The sequence below is a fragment of the Vidua chalybeata genome, chromosome 3 (assembly GCF_026979565.1).
Source record: "Vidua chalybeata isolate OUT-0048 chromosome 3, bVidCha1 merged haplotype, whole genome shotgun sequence".
Classification (NCBI taxonomy): Eukaryota; Metazoa; Chordata; class Aves; order Passeriformes; family Viduidae; genus Vidua; species Vidua chalybeata.
The window spans coordinates 44,264,620-44,285,157 of NC_071532.1; the positions used below are offsets into that span (position 1 = coordinate 44,264,620).

Genomic DNA, 20,538 nt, shown 5'->3' on the forward strand with positions numbered 1-20,538 from the left:
GAGGAGAACAAGGAAGAGTCCTATTTCTAAAGGTTCTTTGGAGCAAGGGCAACCTCTTCTGAGATGGAGTCAATGGCTTTTGGGGTAGTGGCTTGGCAGAAGGAGATGCAACAGGAAGAAGGTAAACATCACTAAATATAATTAGCTAAGTTCATAAGCTTCCCATAACTAAGAGTTCCAGAAACTGGTGGAGACTTCACTGGCTTATGCTGCTGCTCTTTCATTCATGTTCAACCACATCATCAGTCTACAAAAGGCCCCATTTCGTACACAAAGGATTTACATGCTATTAGACAAAGAGCACATAGATAGCTCTAATCATGAGGCCATTGTCATCAGAATATTTTTACCACTGGATTCTAACAATTTTGACTTAAGCTAAAATATAAACGTGGAAAATGGCTGTTTTAAAAACATGTTTTCATCATATATTACACAGATATTTCTTTTAAATTGCCTTCTTTTAAATCTGTAAACTCAACCTTCCACCACAACCAGGAGTCTCCCTTACAGGTTCTGAAAGCAACACCCACGCAGCTAGCACAAATTTCTATTCCTTGAATTTACATGAACTTGGCCCTAATGAGTATTATATGGGCTTCACTCAATTGCATTAGAGAATAAGGATTTAATTTTTTTTTTCCTGGCATTGCTAGCTCAAAGCTGGAAACAGTAAGCAAGCTCCTGTTTTCCTCAACTACTGTCTCCTGTGTAGTCCAGAATAGTTTAAGAGTCTATCAGAGCTATCAGAGCAGCCACATTTAATTTTTCATCTTTTTTTTAAAATTATGAAATACACAGAACAGAACCTATTACAGGAACTCTGATGCAAAATCAGTGTCCTTCTGACCCCACTCCAGAGCAGTAATGGCAAATAAATCTCCAAACAGCAGTCGTTTGTCAGTAGTTTGTAACTTAATACAGCAGTAAAAAAAAAGGTGTCTGTACGTACAGGGGCTTAAATATTCCAGTGGATATTTTTCAAGGCAAGCAGAGCTTTTAAATAGTAATTGTTTGATTTTTTTTTTTCTGATAGAGTAGCAGCATATGGAAGTGTAACTTCCATTTTCATATCTAAGGAAAAAACCCAATACAGCTTTAAACAAAAGAAGGCATGAAGAAATTAAAAGGTAAACTAAAAGTTTGTTAGTAGCAAGCCAGGTCATATTTCTCCCACTACTCCATTGTTATGTTTTACTATTATTACTATATTTTTGCTTAATTCAGTTCAGTTTTTTTTTCTTCCTTCTGTTCATTGTCATGGGTTTGTCTAAGCAATGGATCTTTAAGATCAGGGTTCCCTTTCAGTAATGGGTTGGAGACTCCCTCTCCTCACCACAAGTGAATATCCAGCTATTGCCTCCCCTTCCTTTTTTCACTATGTCTCTCCACTATCAGAGCATAAAGGTCTGGATTTACCACAGAATCCTGCAATCAGGTAGACAGTCCTTGCCCCATGAACCTCTCCCAACCCTGGCTTCCAGGAGAAAGAGCCTCATATTCTGTCAGATGGCTCCCCAAGATCCCAGGATTCCAATTTTGACCCATCTTTCTAAGAATCCTGGGAGAAGTTGCTTTTCTGCCTTTGCTGCTCAGACAGGTTTTCAGTGAGAAGGCAGATGGAAGGAAGGGGAATGTCTCTGCTTGAGAGCCATCATTTCATCCAAATTCTAGTCATGCATCCTATGGGAAGGAAGGACACATGCACAGAAGTGGAAAGTGATATACCTAGAGTTTCCCACTTCCCATCTTCCACTCACCACCTTGAGTTTCACAGACACAGGATGCAGTCCATAAATGGAACATTCCCACTTCATGATTTTTCAAATATGAATCAGCAGAAACTGATCTGGGGCAAGGTGTGAAAGATTCCCTAAAAGAAGAAAGTTGCAACTAAGCCAAAAACACTAATCATCTCAAAATGGTTTGATACAAAGATCTTTTTATTACCCAACAATGTGACAGTGTGTATACAAATACAGTGTGGAATGTGACATTTACAGGAAATTTAAGTACATCATGCACAGACACTATTGCAATGTTATTTTAATAGTTCTAGAATCCAGACTATTAAGCTGAATAAATATTCCTTACGTCAAAAATCAGTTTTACTTTTACATAAAAATATATAATATTGCACTCTTTACAAGGCCAGCAGTTTTGCATATTGGTTTGTAACAAGTGGAATTCTACTTTATAAAAAAATAAGCCTTTGTGAGCAACACCCCAAAACAGGGAGCACAAAAGCACCCCAAAACCACAATGTTTGTCCTTTTTTTCTCTTAAAGCACATCACATCAACACGAGCCAGGAAGCTTTTCAGCTGGTACTTGGACCTTACATTAACATTCAGACAGAGAAAAATATGACTAAAGCCATCCCATACAATACTGCTACAATAATATGCAGTTCAAAACTCAATCCATACAGTATGCAGCCACTTCTTAATTGAACCAACAATGAGCCTTTGTATCATGAACTATGAGAACATTTTTCTTAAGTTTTTCTAGTTTGAAAAGTTTGTCAACCGGGAAATCTCAAGAGTTTCTGAAGACTACCTGGAATTTTCAAAGTAAGTGTAAAGACTGCTTGTGTGTGTATGTGTGTCACCTTCATCACAACCTGACAATTTCATGTAAAGTGTTCTGAAAGCAGATGAGCCTTAAACGTAAGAAGATACAGCAGTTTGAATGGCAATAATAGAACAAGTCAGTGATAAAAAAAGCAAAGCAATTTAAAAGGAAAATGTAACTACATCAGACTTGTGTCGCATTCTTGCTTTACCATTCACATGACTAGTAGGCACTCAGTCATGGTGCCAGGTTTAGAGGTCTTCAAATCCATCAACTGAAATACTAATTTGTCATGTGGCCTAAGATTTCAAGTTTGTTAAGCCGTTCACAATAGAGGCTTATTTTTCCCCTCTCATAAAATAGCACCCAGGAATACACAACAAATTTGCACAGTGTATATCTGTGTAAACTTTCTGAATCATCTGGTGCTAATGAACATTGATTATTCAAGCAGTTAAATTCAAACATTTTACAGTGTATTGAACCTCAATGACACTAGAGCAGGAGCACATCTGTTCCTTCTTTAACACCTCTTTTTAGAGCTCTGGAAGATAAGCTGTGTGTGTACATAATAGATGTTCTGCCACAGAACTGCGATAGCCAAGTATCACAAAGTTAGGGAGTTCACACTGCATTGTGATCTAACCACTGTTTCATGATGCCATGAGGTGTCTACCCATCACTAAGACAAATTTTTCATTATTGTCTGTTGCAAAGACTATGACAGTAACAGAAAAGATGGCAAAAATTACAAATATAAAGATAGCAGAAATTCTATTTTTAGCATTATAATACCATAAGATGGTGCAAAAAGCACCTACTAAGTTCTTTGCTTCTCAAAAAAAGCAATTTTAAGTGGTCATTGTTTTTTAGGTTTTTGATTGCTTATTCCAGAGCTAATCATACCACACTCAACTAATCAGATATACATATGCTGACATTTGACATATATATTTACAGAATTTGATGCTGCTGATATTTTACATACTAAGAGGGAATATAAGAATAATCAATTTTTTTAAATACTTCTGTCCAAGAAGTGATTTAAAAAACATACTGTTGGTGTTTTATATTGCAGCATTGAGCATTTCTTAGTCACTTTGCTGGCATTGAATAATATGACCAGAGCTTCCTGCTGACCTGGATATGCTTCAAGTTTGTGCATGCACATATGCAATCTTACAACCACCTTAGGCTGATCTTTAAAAAAAAAAAAAACCAAGCTATTCAGTCATTCTAGAGACATTCAAAGAACTTCAAAGTCCAGTTAAATAAGAGCTCCTATAGCCTATTGGGATTAAAGTGCATCAGAGACATGAGTTAGCAGCAGGCCCTGCTGTCACCCAGCTGCGTAGCTGCTGAGGAAGGAGTAGAACATGGGCAGCTTCAAGCGCTGCTGGTCCTTGCGGCACCAGGCGATGACATTCCCATCACTGTTAGCTGTGAACAGGTGATGGCCATCGCAGGAAAAGGTAAGGCTGCAAAACAAAGAGAGAGTATATTTTTATACCAAATGTGGCTATTTATAATGCTAGAAGACATTAAAAGCCCATGAGAGTTCAGCCAACAAAGATGAGCTGTCAGGGGAGGCCCAGTACCTACATTAGCACAGCAATGTGTTTGAATATACCTGCTTATCCACTCGTACCCAAACAGGGTACCAAAGCTGATCTGCAGCTTTGGCCAGCACTTCAACATCCCCTGCAGTTTAATACTCATTTCTTTGCAGTGTCACAGCAAAGGGCAGGATTAGTAGCAAAATCCTACCCTCTTCCCTTCTGTTTCTGAAAGGAAGGATTTTCTGCAACAGAGCTCAGTGCCCTCTGAACTTGCATTGCTGACAAAGGCAGAAACTAAATCCATCAGATTTCATGGCACAGCACAGGACTTTTGTTCAGATGGGCATTTCTTGAGCTGTACCAGGGCTAGTAAAGCTCTTTAGTCATGCCATGGGTAATGTTAGAGAGCATGAAGGTCAGCATCCGTTTACTGTCACATTTAAGCAGGAAACTTTAAATTATTCAATAGTACAAAATCGTTATCAACAAGCTTTGTGAAATATGCTGCTTAAAGGATGTAACAAAGACAATAACTGCTATCAGACAATCTTTTTCATTTCTAAAAAAAACCAGGTAGTTTGGATTTTAAATGTTATTTTACCAACAGTCAAAACAAAAATTTTCAGAGTCATTTGTTACTATGCTAACATTAAGATAAAATTTTGGTGTAACTCTTAAGACCTTTGTGCAGACTACTGTACCATTGGGGATATCAAAGACTCAATCTTTGACCACTTTCTTAGAACACTTTGGCACAGGAACTCTGCTCATCTAAATCAAGGGGACTCTGAGAAAACTAACTGCACAAGCACTCCACAGTGGCAGGTTCCAGGCTACTCTGAGTTTGCCTCTTTCTCCATTTCCCTCTACCATCAGAAAAAATGGAAAAGGCAGTATTTTCATTTAATTTTCAGTAAGAAACACTCTGTCTATTTAAGTCTGTCATAGTTAAGATTATCTCATTTTAACACAGATTCTGAGGAAAAATATTAAATTAAAAAAACAGAGGAGTAGCTATTGTTCAGTTTTCAAGGGAATCCTCCTAATTTCCATCTGCCAGCAGTAGAATGTAGTTATTAATGTCATTAGCAATACAGTATACTTGTGCTCACTTTGCTTTCATGAATAAATGGTAGGCATGAGTGTTTACCTCCTATTTTCATGTTCAACACTTGAGACTATTTTTGTTGTGGTTTTGTTTGCTGGGTTTTTTTTGTTGGTTTTTTTTTTTTGTTTGTTTGTTTGTTTTCCTAAAGAGAAAAATGCATTCATTGTACACTTAAGATCTTTTTACCTTACAATAGGTTTGGCTGACTTCGAAAATGTTATTTCTCGTACTGGCTTCAAGTCCCACGTACTCCACAGTCTGAAAGAAAGAGCCATTTTTCTTCACACTTGCTTTTACAAATACTTCAGTGATAAACAATCTATTTAGCAACTGCTAAGACTGGGAGCTGAGCAACAGCTTGTCTACCTTCTTTAAAGCCAAATATCAGCATGATGTTTGGCTACATGCTCTCAAACTGTGAGCCTAAGTGATAGAGCATTTTAATAAATAAACATTTCAAATGCTTACCTTACAACTCCATTTTCAAGGCCCCCTGCAATCACATTGACAGACACACCTTCAGGCTGGTTAGAGAAAGCAACTGAGCAAATACTTTCCCTGCAGTGCACGTGTCCAACAAGATCACCATTAACTGTCCAAAGTCTCAAATCGCTGCCTCCTCCAACTGCAACAGAATATAGCATGGGAGTATTAAAAAAATAAATCTAGACCACAGTAAAGTCCATAATGTTTAAATATTCCATGGTAAAGAATTCAACTTCTTGAGAGTTCACAAGGTTTAAATGACTGAGTGATGTCTGCAATTACTTCTCTCTCTCTCTGAGACAGGAAGCACACAAACCATCAAGCCACTGCAGCAATTTAGAAACTATCACATCCTATTTATGGAACATTTTATTTACAAAGCACTATGTGAATTTACTTTTAATGACGAATTTTCACTTACTAACAGGGAAGACACTAAGATGGAATTCATACTAGCGATCTAAGCAGCTGGTTCTCATACCTTAGTTTGCATTTTAAGCAAAATACATAAAAAATAGCAAGCACAGTTCTCTTACCTGGTTATCTGGCATTACTTGGTTCTATCAATGAACTAACAACCCAATTACTGCTTTTGTCTTGAAAGGAATTATCTTAAAATGAAATGTAATGTCCCTTACTAATTAAAGAATACAATGGTTTGCAGAAAAAAAAAAGGTTTTGTGAGTTATGGAAATGGACTTGAAAGTCTCCAAGTTAGTTTAAAAATCTAAGTATTAGTTTTCTGAAACTGCCAGAATAATGTCTCCTTGTCCTTTAATACCCCTTACTGCTCTGTAATACCCGGTACTCTCCTGAAGAATTGTACTTTTGACAACAAATCTATCAAAATAAAAGTACCCAACATCACAAAATGTGAGTCTCCCAGGCACCTGTGAAATTTCAAGTCTTTATAAAGAGACCAAGCTGTTGGCCTTCATGTCTCTACATCACATTCAAACACCTGCCTAATCACTTCTGGAGAAATTTGTATGTTACTATGTTAAAAAAAGCAAAACATTGCTCCTGTATGACTGAATGAATCCTCAGATGATTAATACACATTCAGTAACTAATTTAATTATAACTCTCATTATTTATTTAATCTGCAAGTCAAACCAGCTTTCTTGACTGACAAATATACCTGAATCACAAACTGTTGCAATATCACCAGTAGTTTCACTAGCTGAAACTGCAGTCACAGGACTCTTGTGTCCAGCCAGACTCTGGACATAGCACAGCCTGGAGAAAAAAAAAAAAAAAGGGAAAAAGCCTAAATTTCAGACTCAAATGCAGAAAAGGTCCTTTGAGGAAAATCTTAAAAATAGTTACATTAATTTCAATCAACATTTTGCTATCAATTATCAATCAATTATTTTTCATATTCACTATAAAATGTCGGCACCTTTTATAAGAAAAAAACAATAAGGGTTTGACTTCACAACAAGATATACACAGAACAAATTCAACTAACTTCAAAGGGGAAAAGATACCTAAGACTAGGAAAACCTATATTTATAAGAAAGCTATATGAAAAAGTTACATATATACTTGTACCTGTTCAAATCCCATATTATGCAGGTTCCATCTTTGCTGACACTGATCATTATACTGTATGGTTTGCAGACAAACAAGCTTGTTATTTCTGCTGTGTGTCCATATAGATGGACTTGTGACTCCATTTCTATCTCTGAAGGCTGAAAAACAGCAAGATAAGACAAAATCTCATCAAAAGAAAATTAATGTCTCTCTAAAAAAGGTAAGCCTAGTTTAAGTCTTAAATTTCAAAGAGTGGTTCACATTGCTTTTAATATCATCATCATCATTTTAGCAACTGTGTTCATGCTTTATTATGTTTAACACTTTATAATGAGATAAGACATAGCTATCATTGATGTTCAACATTTGCTTCCAGTGCTTTAGCCTCAGCAAATATATTGATGTGATCCAATGAACCAGAATGAAAAACTACTGTAGCTTAGTCTCAATTACACAGCTTGAAGTTGGCTGATTTGTTTTCTGCAAGACTGCTCTTTCCATACAACAGTGAAATGACAGTTCTCAATATTTTAGCATCTAGTGAAGACACTTGGAAACAAGAGGAAAATCCAGCTTGGAAGTTGTCACTCTCCATACAGCAAATTACTAGAAATTCCTCAAGTTGGTGCCAAGTTCTTCAATGATAAAGTTCGAAAAACATGCAGGAAGTCAAGTTTAAATACAGAAATTCCTAGATAAAAATTAAAGTAGCAAAATTTAATACCAAACAACACTTTTTATTCAAGTTATATAATTTGAAATGACTCAGACTTCCTGAAAACTGGCTAAGTTGAAGGATCTGCTTAATCAGAATGCTAATGCTTTATTTAAGACAACTTGCTGTACAGAGATTACACTAATTTTGTAAAGGAAGAGAACAATTTTCTGCTGGTTTCCTCACCCATGTCAGAGCACATAACCTGCATTTTTGTATGAGGGTACTGGATGCCTACCTATAGCAGGTCTACAAAAAAACCTTGAAAGTTCAAACAGACAAGTACACATTCACAGGTTGTAGAAAATGTATGTTTTTGCACTAAAAGAGACAATCTAATCTATGTAATACTGCAAAAGAGCACCAGAAGCACAATACAGAGCCATTTTTGAATTCTGACAGCACTCCTTTGAGTTCCCATACCAAATTAACAACACAATATCTACTCCATGCCCATACACTCCATTTTTACAAATGTGAAACAGGGCAAAATATTCATGTTTCAAGTACTGCATTATAACAAACAGTTCACTTTATTGCTGATCAGCTGACAAGATGGATACAGAGCAGATGTCAGGAAGCACTTTTGCATTCCCTGCAGCCCTGACTTGGATAACTGACTCAACAACAGGAGCTACAAAATTGGCACAATGTCCCTCTGCCTGGGGCACATAAATCTGTCAGTGCTGAGAAATTCAACAAAGATGGTCTCAAAGAACATCATCTGTGCAGATGAACAAAAATCACTTTTTTCTAGGAAATGGAAGTAACTCAAGAACCATAACCCCACTAACTAAAGTTTCTTTTCAGCTTTGCAGGAGGCAAGTATATTTAATTTCTATTAAAAAAAAAAAAAACCTGGAATCCAAGTCTCAGTATAGGTTATTTACAAGTTCACTATTCCAGGAAGCAGTAAGGTGCCTGACTTATGATCCAACTAAGTAAAGCCTGCAGGCTTGAAGCTCTGCTTCATTTTCTATACTCAAAGTGCCGCTGAGCTTTGGAAGTATGAGTGGCAGTTCACCAGAAACTGGAAGAAAGCCAAGGGGGAAAAAATTCTAAAAATCACTGTTTACGTTCTTCCTGGTCTAAGCATCTGCTGTTTGCCACTACTGAAAACAGAAAACTGGATAGGCATAGCAGATCATACCAAGGTTCTCTCTAGCTCATGCTAGTGTAGGAATTCAAGAGCATCAAGGAGTACAACACCAAACATGTAAAATGAGCTGTTAGGAAAGTTGTCTACTTTTTGTTAAACTACGGAGAATAGAAGTTACTGCTAAAGAAAGAATGGAAGATTCAGAGGGAAGCTTCAAAACTCAGAAATAGATTTTTGAGTTCTATTTATGCTTTCTATTTTTTCTATTTATGCTATGTTTATCAGCAAACAGTATCAAGTATTTTTCACTAATAGATTAAGTAATGCAAGCTACTTCCTCCCTTCCACACTCTCAACTTTGCCCCTTGGAGAATATGACAAAGTAAAGAGGCTTGGTGGTTAGTATATACACTGTCTGAGAATTCATCCTGGATCTCTGTAGTTTGAGTGCCTTCTGCACTTGAATTATTGTTTACTTTGGGGAATTGCATTCCATGGCTTCAGTTAAAGTATTGAAACGCTCTGATGCCTTCACAGAAGAAGTTACAACTTAATGCGGGGAGCTTTACTCTGCCAGAGAGCTTCAGTTCCAAGCCCTGTCCTGAACACAGTTAGGGCTGTACATGTTGTGCACTCAGGTGATGAGGGTTGACTAAAGGCTAGCTGTATGTAAACAGCAGCATAGGAAAAACAGGCAAACATGCTGTGATGTCAGAGGAGCCTTTAAAAATAAATACTAAAAACGCATGTGATTTTTTTTTAGCAATTATCCAGAATATGCTCTTTTCCTCATTTTTCCTGTTAAAAAGAAAAGACTGTAATACTGAATACACAAAATTCTTTATTTATGAATTCTTTCCAACGTAACTTACTGTATTGCTGGTGAATCTGTTCATATATGCTGTGATGACACCAGATTTACTACCTGTGAACAACTGACAACTGTCTGGCACCCAAGCACAACTTGTTACCTTGAAAAGACAAGACAATGCGAGGAAAAAATTAGAACAGAAGAACTGTTCTAACTGCTGTTTTCATTATGCTACAGCATTTGGTCAAACTGATTCTTTATTAGTTGTCCTATGAAAAGAAATGTAGAACACCTAAACTAAAGAAATCCAAGACCTACAACATAGCTACTCTAGGTTGTATTTGTTACTATGTCAGAAACAGAGTAAAGAGGGAGTTTTATGTAGCCTGGAATTCATAGCTAAAGAGCAGTGCAGACTAGTGCAGACTTCAAGATCATACACCAAAATCTTTTTGGCAAGATCTTACCAATCACTGGATTGCGACAGAGATTATGTAGCTTTCACTAAAAACCTTTTAGACAATCTTTTTCAAATGGATCCTAAACCATAGTGGAGTTGTTCTTCCAACATGAAGCACCTATACTTTTTTTCTGTATTGATTTTTCCTGGGACAGAACTTAAAACTTTTTTAAATTCACAGCAACATTCTATAAGAAGGAAAAGCTACAAAAATCAAATTAATTCAAAAGGAATCTTTATCTAGTACAGGAAAACAACAAGGAACCAGATAAAACAGTGGAGCCATGAGGAACACATTTCAAAGGAAATCAAAAATATTAAAGGGAGTTGTGACTGGATGCTCATCTCCAAAAAAGGCTAAAGCAGGAGTACCCCACTGCCAAGTCAAGCCACCACTTAAACTGCCAATATTAAATTGAAGAGCAAGAGACTGATTTCATTTTACCTGATGGAGCTGTGAGCTCTGTATAAAATTTACTGGAGGTTCACTTTGCTTGCTTTTCAGTCGTAAGATGTTATCGGCATATCCCCAGCTCAGGATTGCTGACCACTGAATGTCAGTGCTGTGCATGCTCCTCACGCCTCAAGTAAAGCACAAAGGATTGTGTCATGTTCACAGCAAGATTCAATCACTTTGTCAACAACAAAAGTCTCAGGCTCATGTTTTATCACAAGTTAAAATATAAACCCCCCTAAAGTTTCAAAATAAGGTATTGTCTGTAACATATAAACAGTTTTCAGAAACCAAATGAACATTCCATCTTCTCCAAAGACAATTTGCAACATGGACAAAACTTTTTTGAAGAAGAGTTTCATCTTTCGAGAACAGAGAAAAAGGGCAGACAATACTTCCCACCTAGAGAAAGGAGTGGTGTAACTTCAAGAGTATGTTACTTGTTTTGTTGACTAAATGTGAAATGATTTATTTTTAGAAAGCCTGCACTAGTATATGCCACCAAGAAAACAAAAGCTTGTGAGAATTTATTTGTACATTCTCAGTAAGAAACCCGCCAAGAAGTTTAACTGAAAGCAGCAGATTCTTCACCTCTGCTTTTTTAGTGTTAACTTTCATCATTGTCTGGCTCTAAAATCCATTTCTTAAGCTTTCCTTTCAGTTGTCACATGAGTTTTTTCATCTGTTCTTCAGTTCTGGGACCCAGTCTGCTGGCAAGTTCTAAAGTTAAATTCTCATGCTTCAGTCACTTCAATGAAAAATATGAACTTAATTACAGAATGCCTCTACTGTCGTTTTGAAAATTATAAGTAAAATTCACCCTCCACATGTGGAAGCTGTTAAGGGAATTCTAAATTAATCTTTGGCAAAAGCAACTAAACTTAGGAAGTTTGCTGAAGAACAACAGTAGCATTAGATGTAATATTCATGGCTCATTTCACATATATTGTGCATATAGAGAAGAAAGCACAAATTCACACCTTGCTCCTTGCTATATATCATCAAAAGGCAGAACTTGCTGGACAAACCACAGATAGCCTTAGTTGGTAAAGCTTGGAGAGAGCCAAACCTTTCTCCATGTGGTTGGCTAAAGCAGACAACAGGGTCAGGAGCACTTGGAGAACCAACATATTCTCCCCACTTCAAGCCCTTTATCCATGGTAATGGACTCTAAAACAAGCACAGACAAGGTTCAAATTATAGAACTTTCAGAAAAACAGTTTCATTAGTAATGTAGAATGATTCATGTCAGTTTCCTGTAAGCAATCAGATAGCCGAAGGTACGGATAGCCGAAGTCTACTCAAAAACAACTGGAAAGACAAGTTCAAAGCACTTTAGTACCATCAATTATACTATTAACTTTAAGGTAGCTCTACTCCTTCTTTAAAGGCATAGGCAGCAAGCTTCTAGTTCAGGTAGTTTAGTGAAAAATACAGATCTCAAAATCCAAGGATGTAGTTTCTGACTGGACTGCAGGGGAAAAAACTGCTTGAAGTGAGGAAAGTTTAATTGTCCTACAGGCAGTGAAAAAGCTGAGGATGGAAGAAAGCACCTATAGCAAGTTTGCTTGCTATAGGTCTGCACACAGATTCCACAATTCATCATGGAAACTATAAAACTGTTAATTGAAATGTTTTCCAACACCTATTTCCCAAAACCAAGACAAACTCAGATCTTAGTTTACACAAAATATCACCAATGCATGAAAGTAATTTTCACCATCACTTCCTAATTTTATGTATTTTCTTTACAGTATAATATAGCAAGTAGCACTTTTAGGAAGAAAATTCTAAACCAAGGGTACAGGGTACAACAACTATGGCACAGAGATATAATTAAACCATCTTGCAATTGAAAATTACATACTGGATAAATGATTTCTTTAGTGTGTTCTCTGGTTTCTCTGAAAGCAAATTGCACTAGTAATCCCATGGCAGCAGGAAGTTCTCCTTCCATGATAAGCCTGGATCCAGGTCTACTAACATGTGCTGTATGAAACAGCTGGCGGGGTGTTTGTCCATATGTTTTTATCATTGTTTCAAGGGCTCTTCTCTGAACAGGATCTTCAACAGCAGAAACATCCATCCCAAAATAGGTCTATAGGCAAAAAAGAAAGGAGAGGGGCAAGAATAAGCTCATCAGGTTTGTCTTTGGGAAATATTTTGCAACACATACACACAAATTCAGAGGCAGACTATTCAGTTGTTTGCTTAAGGTGTGGACCAGAAGAGATCCCACAATGACTGTGCTGAGTAAAGAGCCACTGAGAGCATAAACTTGTCACCTCTTCTTTATTGGAACAAACTACCACTTCAAGGATTATCATGTGAGCTGCTCCTACATATGTCCCATAACTAATTTCTATTGAAGGTTTGCTTTGAGGCCTTTACCAATCTGTGAAAAATTGGAAGGGTTGCTGATGATAAGCAAAAGAATTGGAAAGAGTTGGAGAAGTTTATTTTCTTTACCTCTTTTTAATGAACATATTAAAGCTCTCTTTTGTGGAAGGGAAGGAGAAAGAAAACTCATACTTCAAGAGAGTGGAAATTATTTCCTTCTATTTGTCTTTTTCATGCCTCTCCAATTGTGCACCACACTCTTTTACTCAGTCACACCAAAGGCCTTTTCACTTTAAAAAATGACGAATATGCAAACTTAATATTTGAAGCTCACTAACTAAATCAATACTTAAACCCAGAAGGAGAAAGAGAAAGGGAAGTATTTGGATGGCTACTTGAAAATGGCATCACTGCTACACACTACCTATTTATTAGCTTTTCCAGCCATAAAACTAACACTAAAACCAGGAAACATTTGAATGCATTTACAACCAGGACTACCTGCTGAGGAAACCTTGTGATAATAAGGACTGAAGCTAAAGAATGCAATTCAAGATAACCATGTTGCAATTATGCAGTAAAACTCTGGAAATCTTAACAATAAATGAAGACTTATTTGAAATTAAATTTACTGTAGATGAAAGTGCTCATTAGAGGGAGAGAACACAGGACCTGTATGAAGGAAAACACTATGAGCTCAGGACACACAGAACTATTTCAATCCTATCAAAAGCTGCAGCAGCACCTGGCTAAATTAAAGGCTTTTGAATTAGGCAGAACCAGATACACACAGTTACAACAATCAGACTACTGCAAACCACTGCAAGCAACTATCCACAGGGTCTAAGCCCCACATCTGATCATGCCCCACACCTAGCTCAAGGCAAGAAAGAGGAACAAAAATTCACTAAGTTTCATAATACCCCCTGGGATCTTACAGTTCAATACCGAAATGGTTAAAGCCTTTCCTTATTCAACATTTCATGAGCAAGGGATCTTGATTCATGTTTGATGTTGTCCAAGCAAGTCTGACCAAACTCTCCCCCCATTAAGTTATTAATGACAATGAACAAACATGCTGCTTAACAAATACTTACTGCAGGATGAAAGACATTAATAGCCTGAACAGAGGCCTTGCCTTTTTGCTTATAACCAAACACCAAGTCAATCCAGTGACAGATTGTCTGGGAAACATGATCGGACTCCAAAGCCTGACGATGAATCAAGATGAACAGACGAGGATCATTACGGGCCCAGGGTGGAAGATTGACATGGTTAACTCTGTCACCATTTTGACGCACTCCAAAATCAAAACCTAGAAACAGGGGAGTGAGTATTCCAACACTTTAGTTGACAGTAACTTCAAAAAGGTCTATAGGGTTCTATAGACCTCAATGATTAAGCATGGTGATTAACAATCAACAAAGCAGCATCATTAACAAGTCTGTCCAAAACTTACTCAGCTGTACATACTCATTCAAATGGAAAAATGAAAAAACAGCAAACTCCTTTGCCCTGCTGACAAAATTAGGGAAAAACTCAGTTTAACTCCTACATTACAGCTTTTTTAGCATACCCCACAAATTTGTGCCAGATTTCTCCCATACCTCTACTACTTAGCACATTCAGCCAAGGCATATAAATGTTCTCAGTTTCAACCCATAAGCTCAATCATACAACTCTTTTGGGTATATAGTTCTGTTGTCCTCTTAGTATACCTTCTCTGTTAACTAGAAAGTCGGGAAGATAGAAGAATTCTGGTATAAGCTCCTTTACGTCAGTCATTGATTCATACGAAGAGAGGCGCCAGGTTGTATTGGTAGAGTGAAAAGTTCTGTCTGGGATGTCAAAACTTTGATCTGTAAAGAAATCCAAACTCAATTGTTACATTGATGATGGACACTAACAGTTGCACATCTGCAACTTCATGTTGTTAACTGCTCTCTAGTTAGCTGAGAACATTTAGAATTCTCTTATCTCAATTGCTATGTGTTACACATTGACTGCAAGTCAAATAGAAGTCAGCTTTGTATGCTACAGAAACTAAAGTATAAACATCAAATGACCAGCTTTATGGTCTAGCTTGGTAATTTCAAGAATGGATCTACTGTTAAAAGCATACCAGATCTAATTTTACGAGGCTCAGCTATCTGGAATTGGAAAACCTATGCTAAATAGGGTAACATATAGCATTCCTGGGTTATTGGAACAAGGCCCAGATGTAAAAGGCAAGTACAAGCAAATGCAACGTTACCTTGATAAGCTAAAAACATTTTAGTAAAAGGTGGCAGCCTAACTAGGAAATGAAGCACAGTTCCACTGTTAGAATAATGAGATCCATAGTGATATGGTTGTACAGGGGGCATTGGATCATCCTCTCGTGCTCCTTTACGGTACTCTTCTTCTAAATACTAGAAAAATAGGAGAGGATTAAAAAGAAAATAAAACCTTCTCCTTAGATGCATTCCAACAACAAAAATAAGAACTTGCCTAAATTGTTTAGGAATAAACACTCAAACTTTTCAGAAACATACATTCAAAAGTGATCTGGAATCATATACACTTAAATGTTTAAAGACACATGATCACTTTTACAATCCAGTTAGGTATCAAAGTCTTCAGCCAATTTAAATTACCTACTTTTCATTATTTATTACTTTTGCTTTTCCCCACTCCCCCATCTTGTTTTCTAACACAGCAGTCTTATGGAAAAAAACAGTTTTTGCAAATAATACAGTAGACCATGGTGACACAGACAAATTTGAAAGTCCAGATGCAGATACTTTAATTCCCCAGTTTGTTCCTATTTCCTACAGCCTTTAAACATTTTAAAGAGAAAAAAATCAAAAAGCACCATTATCATAGTAGGGCATGTTAAAATAACAGAGTACTTGAGGGAAAACAGCCTTTCTGTTATCAAACAGAAGAAATAGCTACAAATTCCACCAAAGTAATGTGAACTAAACAGCAGTAAATGATCTTCCTGATCTTTAGGGATCTTAAAATGTATACAGATTTCCATATAAGGTAGTATGTAGTACCCATTTAAATTCCTCAACAGTATCACATGGATGGGCTAAATTGATTTGACATTTCAGGTACAGGAAAACACACAACTTCCAAGCATGTTATAAAACAATTCCTAGGAAATGTTTCCTGGAAAATACACTGGAAATAAGAGTTCTGTAGCAAAGAAGTACTGTATTTGTAGTTTCCTCTTCCCCAATAAATATATGTTATAAAAACTAAAGCCACAGTGTCATTTGTCCCATTTGTCATGGGACAAAAGCAAGTAGAAAAAGTAATCCAAATTACCTTGTAAGTATCCACATAACGATCCTCTTTTTCTTTAGACTGCACAGCTATTGGTTTGACCAGGTTTCTGCAATAAAAGCAGTACTGATATGTTGTAATTTTGATTACTATACTGATTCACATCATTAAGAATAACACCTTTACTATAATGAAAAGGCCAAGGAAAATGTAACACTTTTCAAGAAAGTTCAGAAAATAAAGAAACAACTTTTAGTTAGTACTAAAGGCAAAGTTGATCCACAGCACAGTAACAGGCAAGCAAATGCCAAGCACCTCAGTCAAATCAGAGGCATCCTATAAAGGCAAAGACTTACTGCACACAAATGTTAAATTAGCATAACAGAAATTTATTAGGGTGGGACAATTCATTCAAATCCATTCAGAGGAAGACTGAGTTTGTAACTAGCTAAGTAATTTACAATCGGATTTCCTTTTCTATTTAATTTTTGCTAATTGGCCTGGAAGTCTAATCACATGAAATTAAACATACAGCTTCTATTTAATTCTGTGAATTATACATAGCCTATTAAGACAGTGTAAGTCCAATACACTGCATTTGAATCTATACACCTGTTTTATTTCAATATCCCAGGCAGAGCAGCCACTTAATTTGGGTAAAAACCCAAATTATTAGAGATGAGGCTTGTCCCTGAATAGTTCCATTTGTGCGTGTGCAGTTCAGTACAATGAGGCTAAAAAGCTATATAGGATGATCAGTTCAAGTATTTGGAAAAAAAGTTTCAAGCATTTCATATTACCTATATACTGAGGGATCATTTAGGTCCAGCGTTTCATTGGTGTAGTCAGAAAGTATAAAAGGAAATACTGGATATTGCATGAGATCATTGAAGGAACGACCCGCATGTTTGTTTAAATGAGTCAGATATTCAAAGTTAGTAATCTGTCCTGTGCACCACAGGTGGGTCAAAGCAGTAATGTTTCCATATTCCAAAAGGTTAGGCAAATTGTTAGTCAAGATGTTGTGGTACACATCATCACGGACCTAGAAGAAAACACCATAGATTTAATCATACACTTTAGATGTTTAAAACTACCAAGAGTAAGTTTCTCTCATTTTGTATATTTCTGCTGTATATATATATATATATATATATATATATATATGTATCTGCTGTAATTGAATAATGTCTAGTATCAGTAAGATTCTTTAATATCTTAATATATCAGAGATGTGTTTTACAACATGCCTATGATCATCCAGAAGTCTAGATGAGCCAAATTCTTTCAAAGGCATTAGGCAGAATTTAATTAGTCCATGCAACAGGTCTCCTTAAACCTAATGCATGAATATACATATTATAAAGACACAGCAAAATGCTTTGGTGTATTACTCTGCATTGGTGCCACAGTACCTTTGTATTATCGAAAGCCAAGAGTAAAGTTCTGCCATTTGTTAAAAAGATTTCCACAGCATTGTCTCTTAACTGCCACCAGCGCTTATGAACTTCCTTAATTTCCTCATAGGTCCAAGAAAATGATGCTGGTTCAGTTTCTCCATGAAAACTCTGCAGAATTTGTAATTTAGAAAGTAATTTTAAATAGTGGGTTATCCAAACAAGAGACCCTTCAATGCAGCCAGTTTATAACAATACAGCAAATCATAAGGCAAACTTTAATTTTCATGCAATGCTTTAATAAGTTGTTGTGACTTTCTTTAGCTACTTTCCCCATCCTCTACTCTCCTCAAAGCATGATCATGCCCCACATGTGTCACCAGATGACACAAGGAAAAATGACACACCACAGCTTTGGTCATGATGAAGAGACTAATTTATTTTCTCTGACTCCAATCTTTTATAGTTCTCAAAAGGTGCCAGTGGATTGGAGGGTGAACGTGCCACCTCTCCAACAACACTGGACAAACTACCTGTACATCAAATTTCTCCGCCTCTATGAAAGAATGCAAAACAATAGGTTGTTTACAGAAAGTTGTGTGGGAGAGTTCTCTACAAGAATGTAAACTCAGAAGGCTTTAGAAAAGTCTTGAAAATCAGGGCGACACACATGCTCCTCAGCTGCTCCAGCTCCCTACCCAGCACTAGCAAGCAATGCCACATTTTCAATGGCTCTTAAGCTAAAAATATTGGACAGCCAATCAGAGCAAGAAAAGCTTTGCTGTGAATCCCAGCTCTAACAGTCCTGTAAAGGACAAAGCAGCAGGTAGCATTTTAAGCCACAGGAACTGTCTGCTCAGTAGATGCAATGACGAGCTCTGTAAAAGCAGTTTAAAGCTTTCAGTAGTGCAATCCATATCTTGATTACTTTTACATGTTTGTTGGATGTATAAACAATTTACACATTAGTCTTTGTGTATCAGAAAGATTAGCTCAGCTCCCATTTCCTCCAAGAAACAATCCTCTTGTATAGGAAAAGGGAGGAGCTAGAACATCATATATAACATAAAATTCAAGAATGAGATGCTGTGGAGCACGATTCATACACCTGTGACTTTCTGCACTTCATAGTGCCCCAGCTTCCACTAAGGCAAGTTCTCAGGCACAGATCAAAGCAAACTCTGTGCACTTTGCTGATGAACAAAGATCAAAGCAGAAGCCTCTCACATCACCCATTCCTCATTCCCTCCCAGTCCCAGGCCTACATCTTTCCTGTTTTCTTCTATCACCACCAATTCCATAGCCAGGGTCAACAGAAGCAACAAAAACCAAACTCATCAGTTTGGCTAGCTTTGTCCAGAGATCTAACTCTAGGGAAATTGCTGAAGAAGAAAGCTACTCATGGCTATAGTTTGGAAAAATTAAAGCTGGACAATATGCTCTAACACTTACCGAATTTTCAATTGTGTCCGAAGCATTATCTTCAACAAAATACATGCCACATTTTCCTAGAGCAAAAAATAGTTATGAAAAGGTACATGATATTGCACAGTGCATCTCTGGGTTATATAAACAGTAGTCATGAGTTAAGAATGCTAAGAATAGTACCTGGGGCAAGACAGTACTTGACAGAAATACAATTATGATTCCACACTTTTAGCAAGTGGTCTGCAGATCTTAAAACTTACTGGCAGTTCAAACAGCACTTATGCAAACAGTAGAGAAGAAGGGCAAATTTGATCTATAAAGTATGTAATCCACAAAGTCAGGCAACAGCAGAATTACTTATAAAAAAATTAGCCAGGTTTATATATACAGCAGACTCTTACACCAAAAATGTATTTATAAAGAATGAAAATTAAACTTACCTAGCAACAGTTCACCAGCAGTCTCTCTAGAAGGTGCTACACTTACACATCTTCGATTAACTCTGAAATATTTCAAAGTGGAAATGCTTATGGATCATGGAAATGCCTATCCTTACGGATTTATCTACCTTTTGGCAGACATAAAACCAACCTAAACCAAACAGACTCCAAAGTTACAGCTGAAGAAAAACTGTTCAACAACATGACTAATGGTTCATATCCCAAGAGGGAAAGAAATAGAACCTCAGCTTTCTAGACTTGCTTAGGAGTGTATTTGTACTTATTTCTTTACATGTTCTCTGCAGTTATTTTAGGCTGTATTAGTGCCTGTAACAAGTGGCAAATTGACAACTGCAGAGCTGAGTAATGAAGTGATAAAAGCAGAGAGGATGGAAAGACAATTTGCTTTTGAACTCTGATGGAAAGACCTACCAGATCTTAGATATCTAGGACAGGCAGTGCTACTAAGCAAAAATAAGATCTCATCAGGTTATCCCATAGGTCCTATCCACAGCATACTAGATGGTATTTGGTAGCTCTAGTCTTTTGCTTTTGAGTAAAGCAAAATGCCTAGTATTTTTGACACTGGTCTCATTTCCCACTTCATTTTTTAAAAAATGTTTGTAAGACAAAAAAGTGGTTTTTAGACAGCTGTTTCACTTGCCTAGGAAAAGACAGGAAAGGGAAGCATGTGTTATCCAAAACATACCTTATATGTTCACTTGCAGCTTTGTCCTTTACAGTAGAAGAGTGAGAAGAATGTGTTTTGTCTTCAAATAAGTAAGACAATGGAGTTTTTATCACACCTATAAAGACATCACAAATAATAAGTTAGTAAGTCATTACAATTCAGACATTA

At 36.8% G+C, this 20,538-nt stretch overlaps 1 protein-coding gene across 2 annotated transcripts in view; it reads right to left on the reverse strand.

Annotated features, from left to right (window-relative positions):
* Window positions 1–1,925: 1,925 nt before the first annotated feature.
* Window positions 1,926–20,538, reverse strand: part of LYST (lysosomal trafficking regulator) — a 73,841-nt gene continuing 55,228 nt past the window's right edge. The window contains exons 36-53 of one of the 2 annotated variants that reach the window (XM_053937127.1): window positions 20,389–20,485; window positions 19,680–19,741; window positions 19,264–19,319; window positions 17,830–17,982; window positions 17,215–17,459; window positions 16,457–16,523; window positions 15,396–15,552; window positions 14,860–15,000; window positions 14,239–14,456; window positions 12,669–12,899; window positions 11,782–11,971; window positions 10,793–10,929; window positions 9,949–10,047; window positions 7,281–7,420; window positions 6,868–6,965; window positions 5,709–5,865; window positions 5,427–5,498; window positions 1,926–4,051 (exon numbers count right to left, since the gene is read on the reverse strand). In XM_053937127.1, the coding sequence (XP_053793102.1) occupies window positions 3,913–4,051; window positions 5,427–5,498; window positions 5,709–5,865; window positions 6,868–6,965; window positions 7,281–7,420; window positions 9,949–10,047; window positions 10,793–10,929; window positions 11,782–11,971; window positions 12,669–12,899; window positions 14,239–14,456; window positions 14,860–15,000; window positions 15,396–15,552; window positions 16,457–16,523; window positions 17,215–17,459; window positions 17,830–17,982; window positions 19,264–19,319; window positions 19,680–19,741; window positions 20,389–20,485 (2,459 nt within the window). In that variant the 3' untranslated portion in view covers window positions 1,926–3,912. The remainder of the gene's footprint in view (window positions 4,052–5,426; window positions 5,499–5,708; window positions 5,866–6,867; window positions 6,966–7,280; window positions 7,421–9,948; window positions 10,048–10,792; window positions 10,930–11,781; window positions 11,972–12,668; window positions 12,900–14,238; window positions 14,457–14,859; window positions 15,001–15,395; window positions 15,553–16,456; window positions 16,524–17,214; window positions 17,460–17,829; window positions 17,983–19,263; window positions 19,320–19,679; window positions 19,742–20,388; window positions 20,486–20,538) is intronic. The other variant, XM_053937128.1, reaches the window with a different exon arrangement.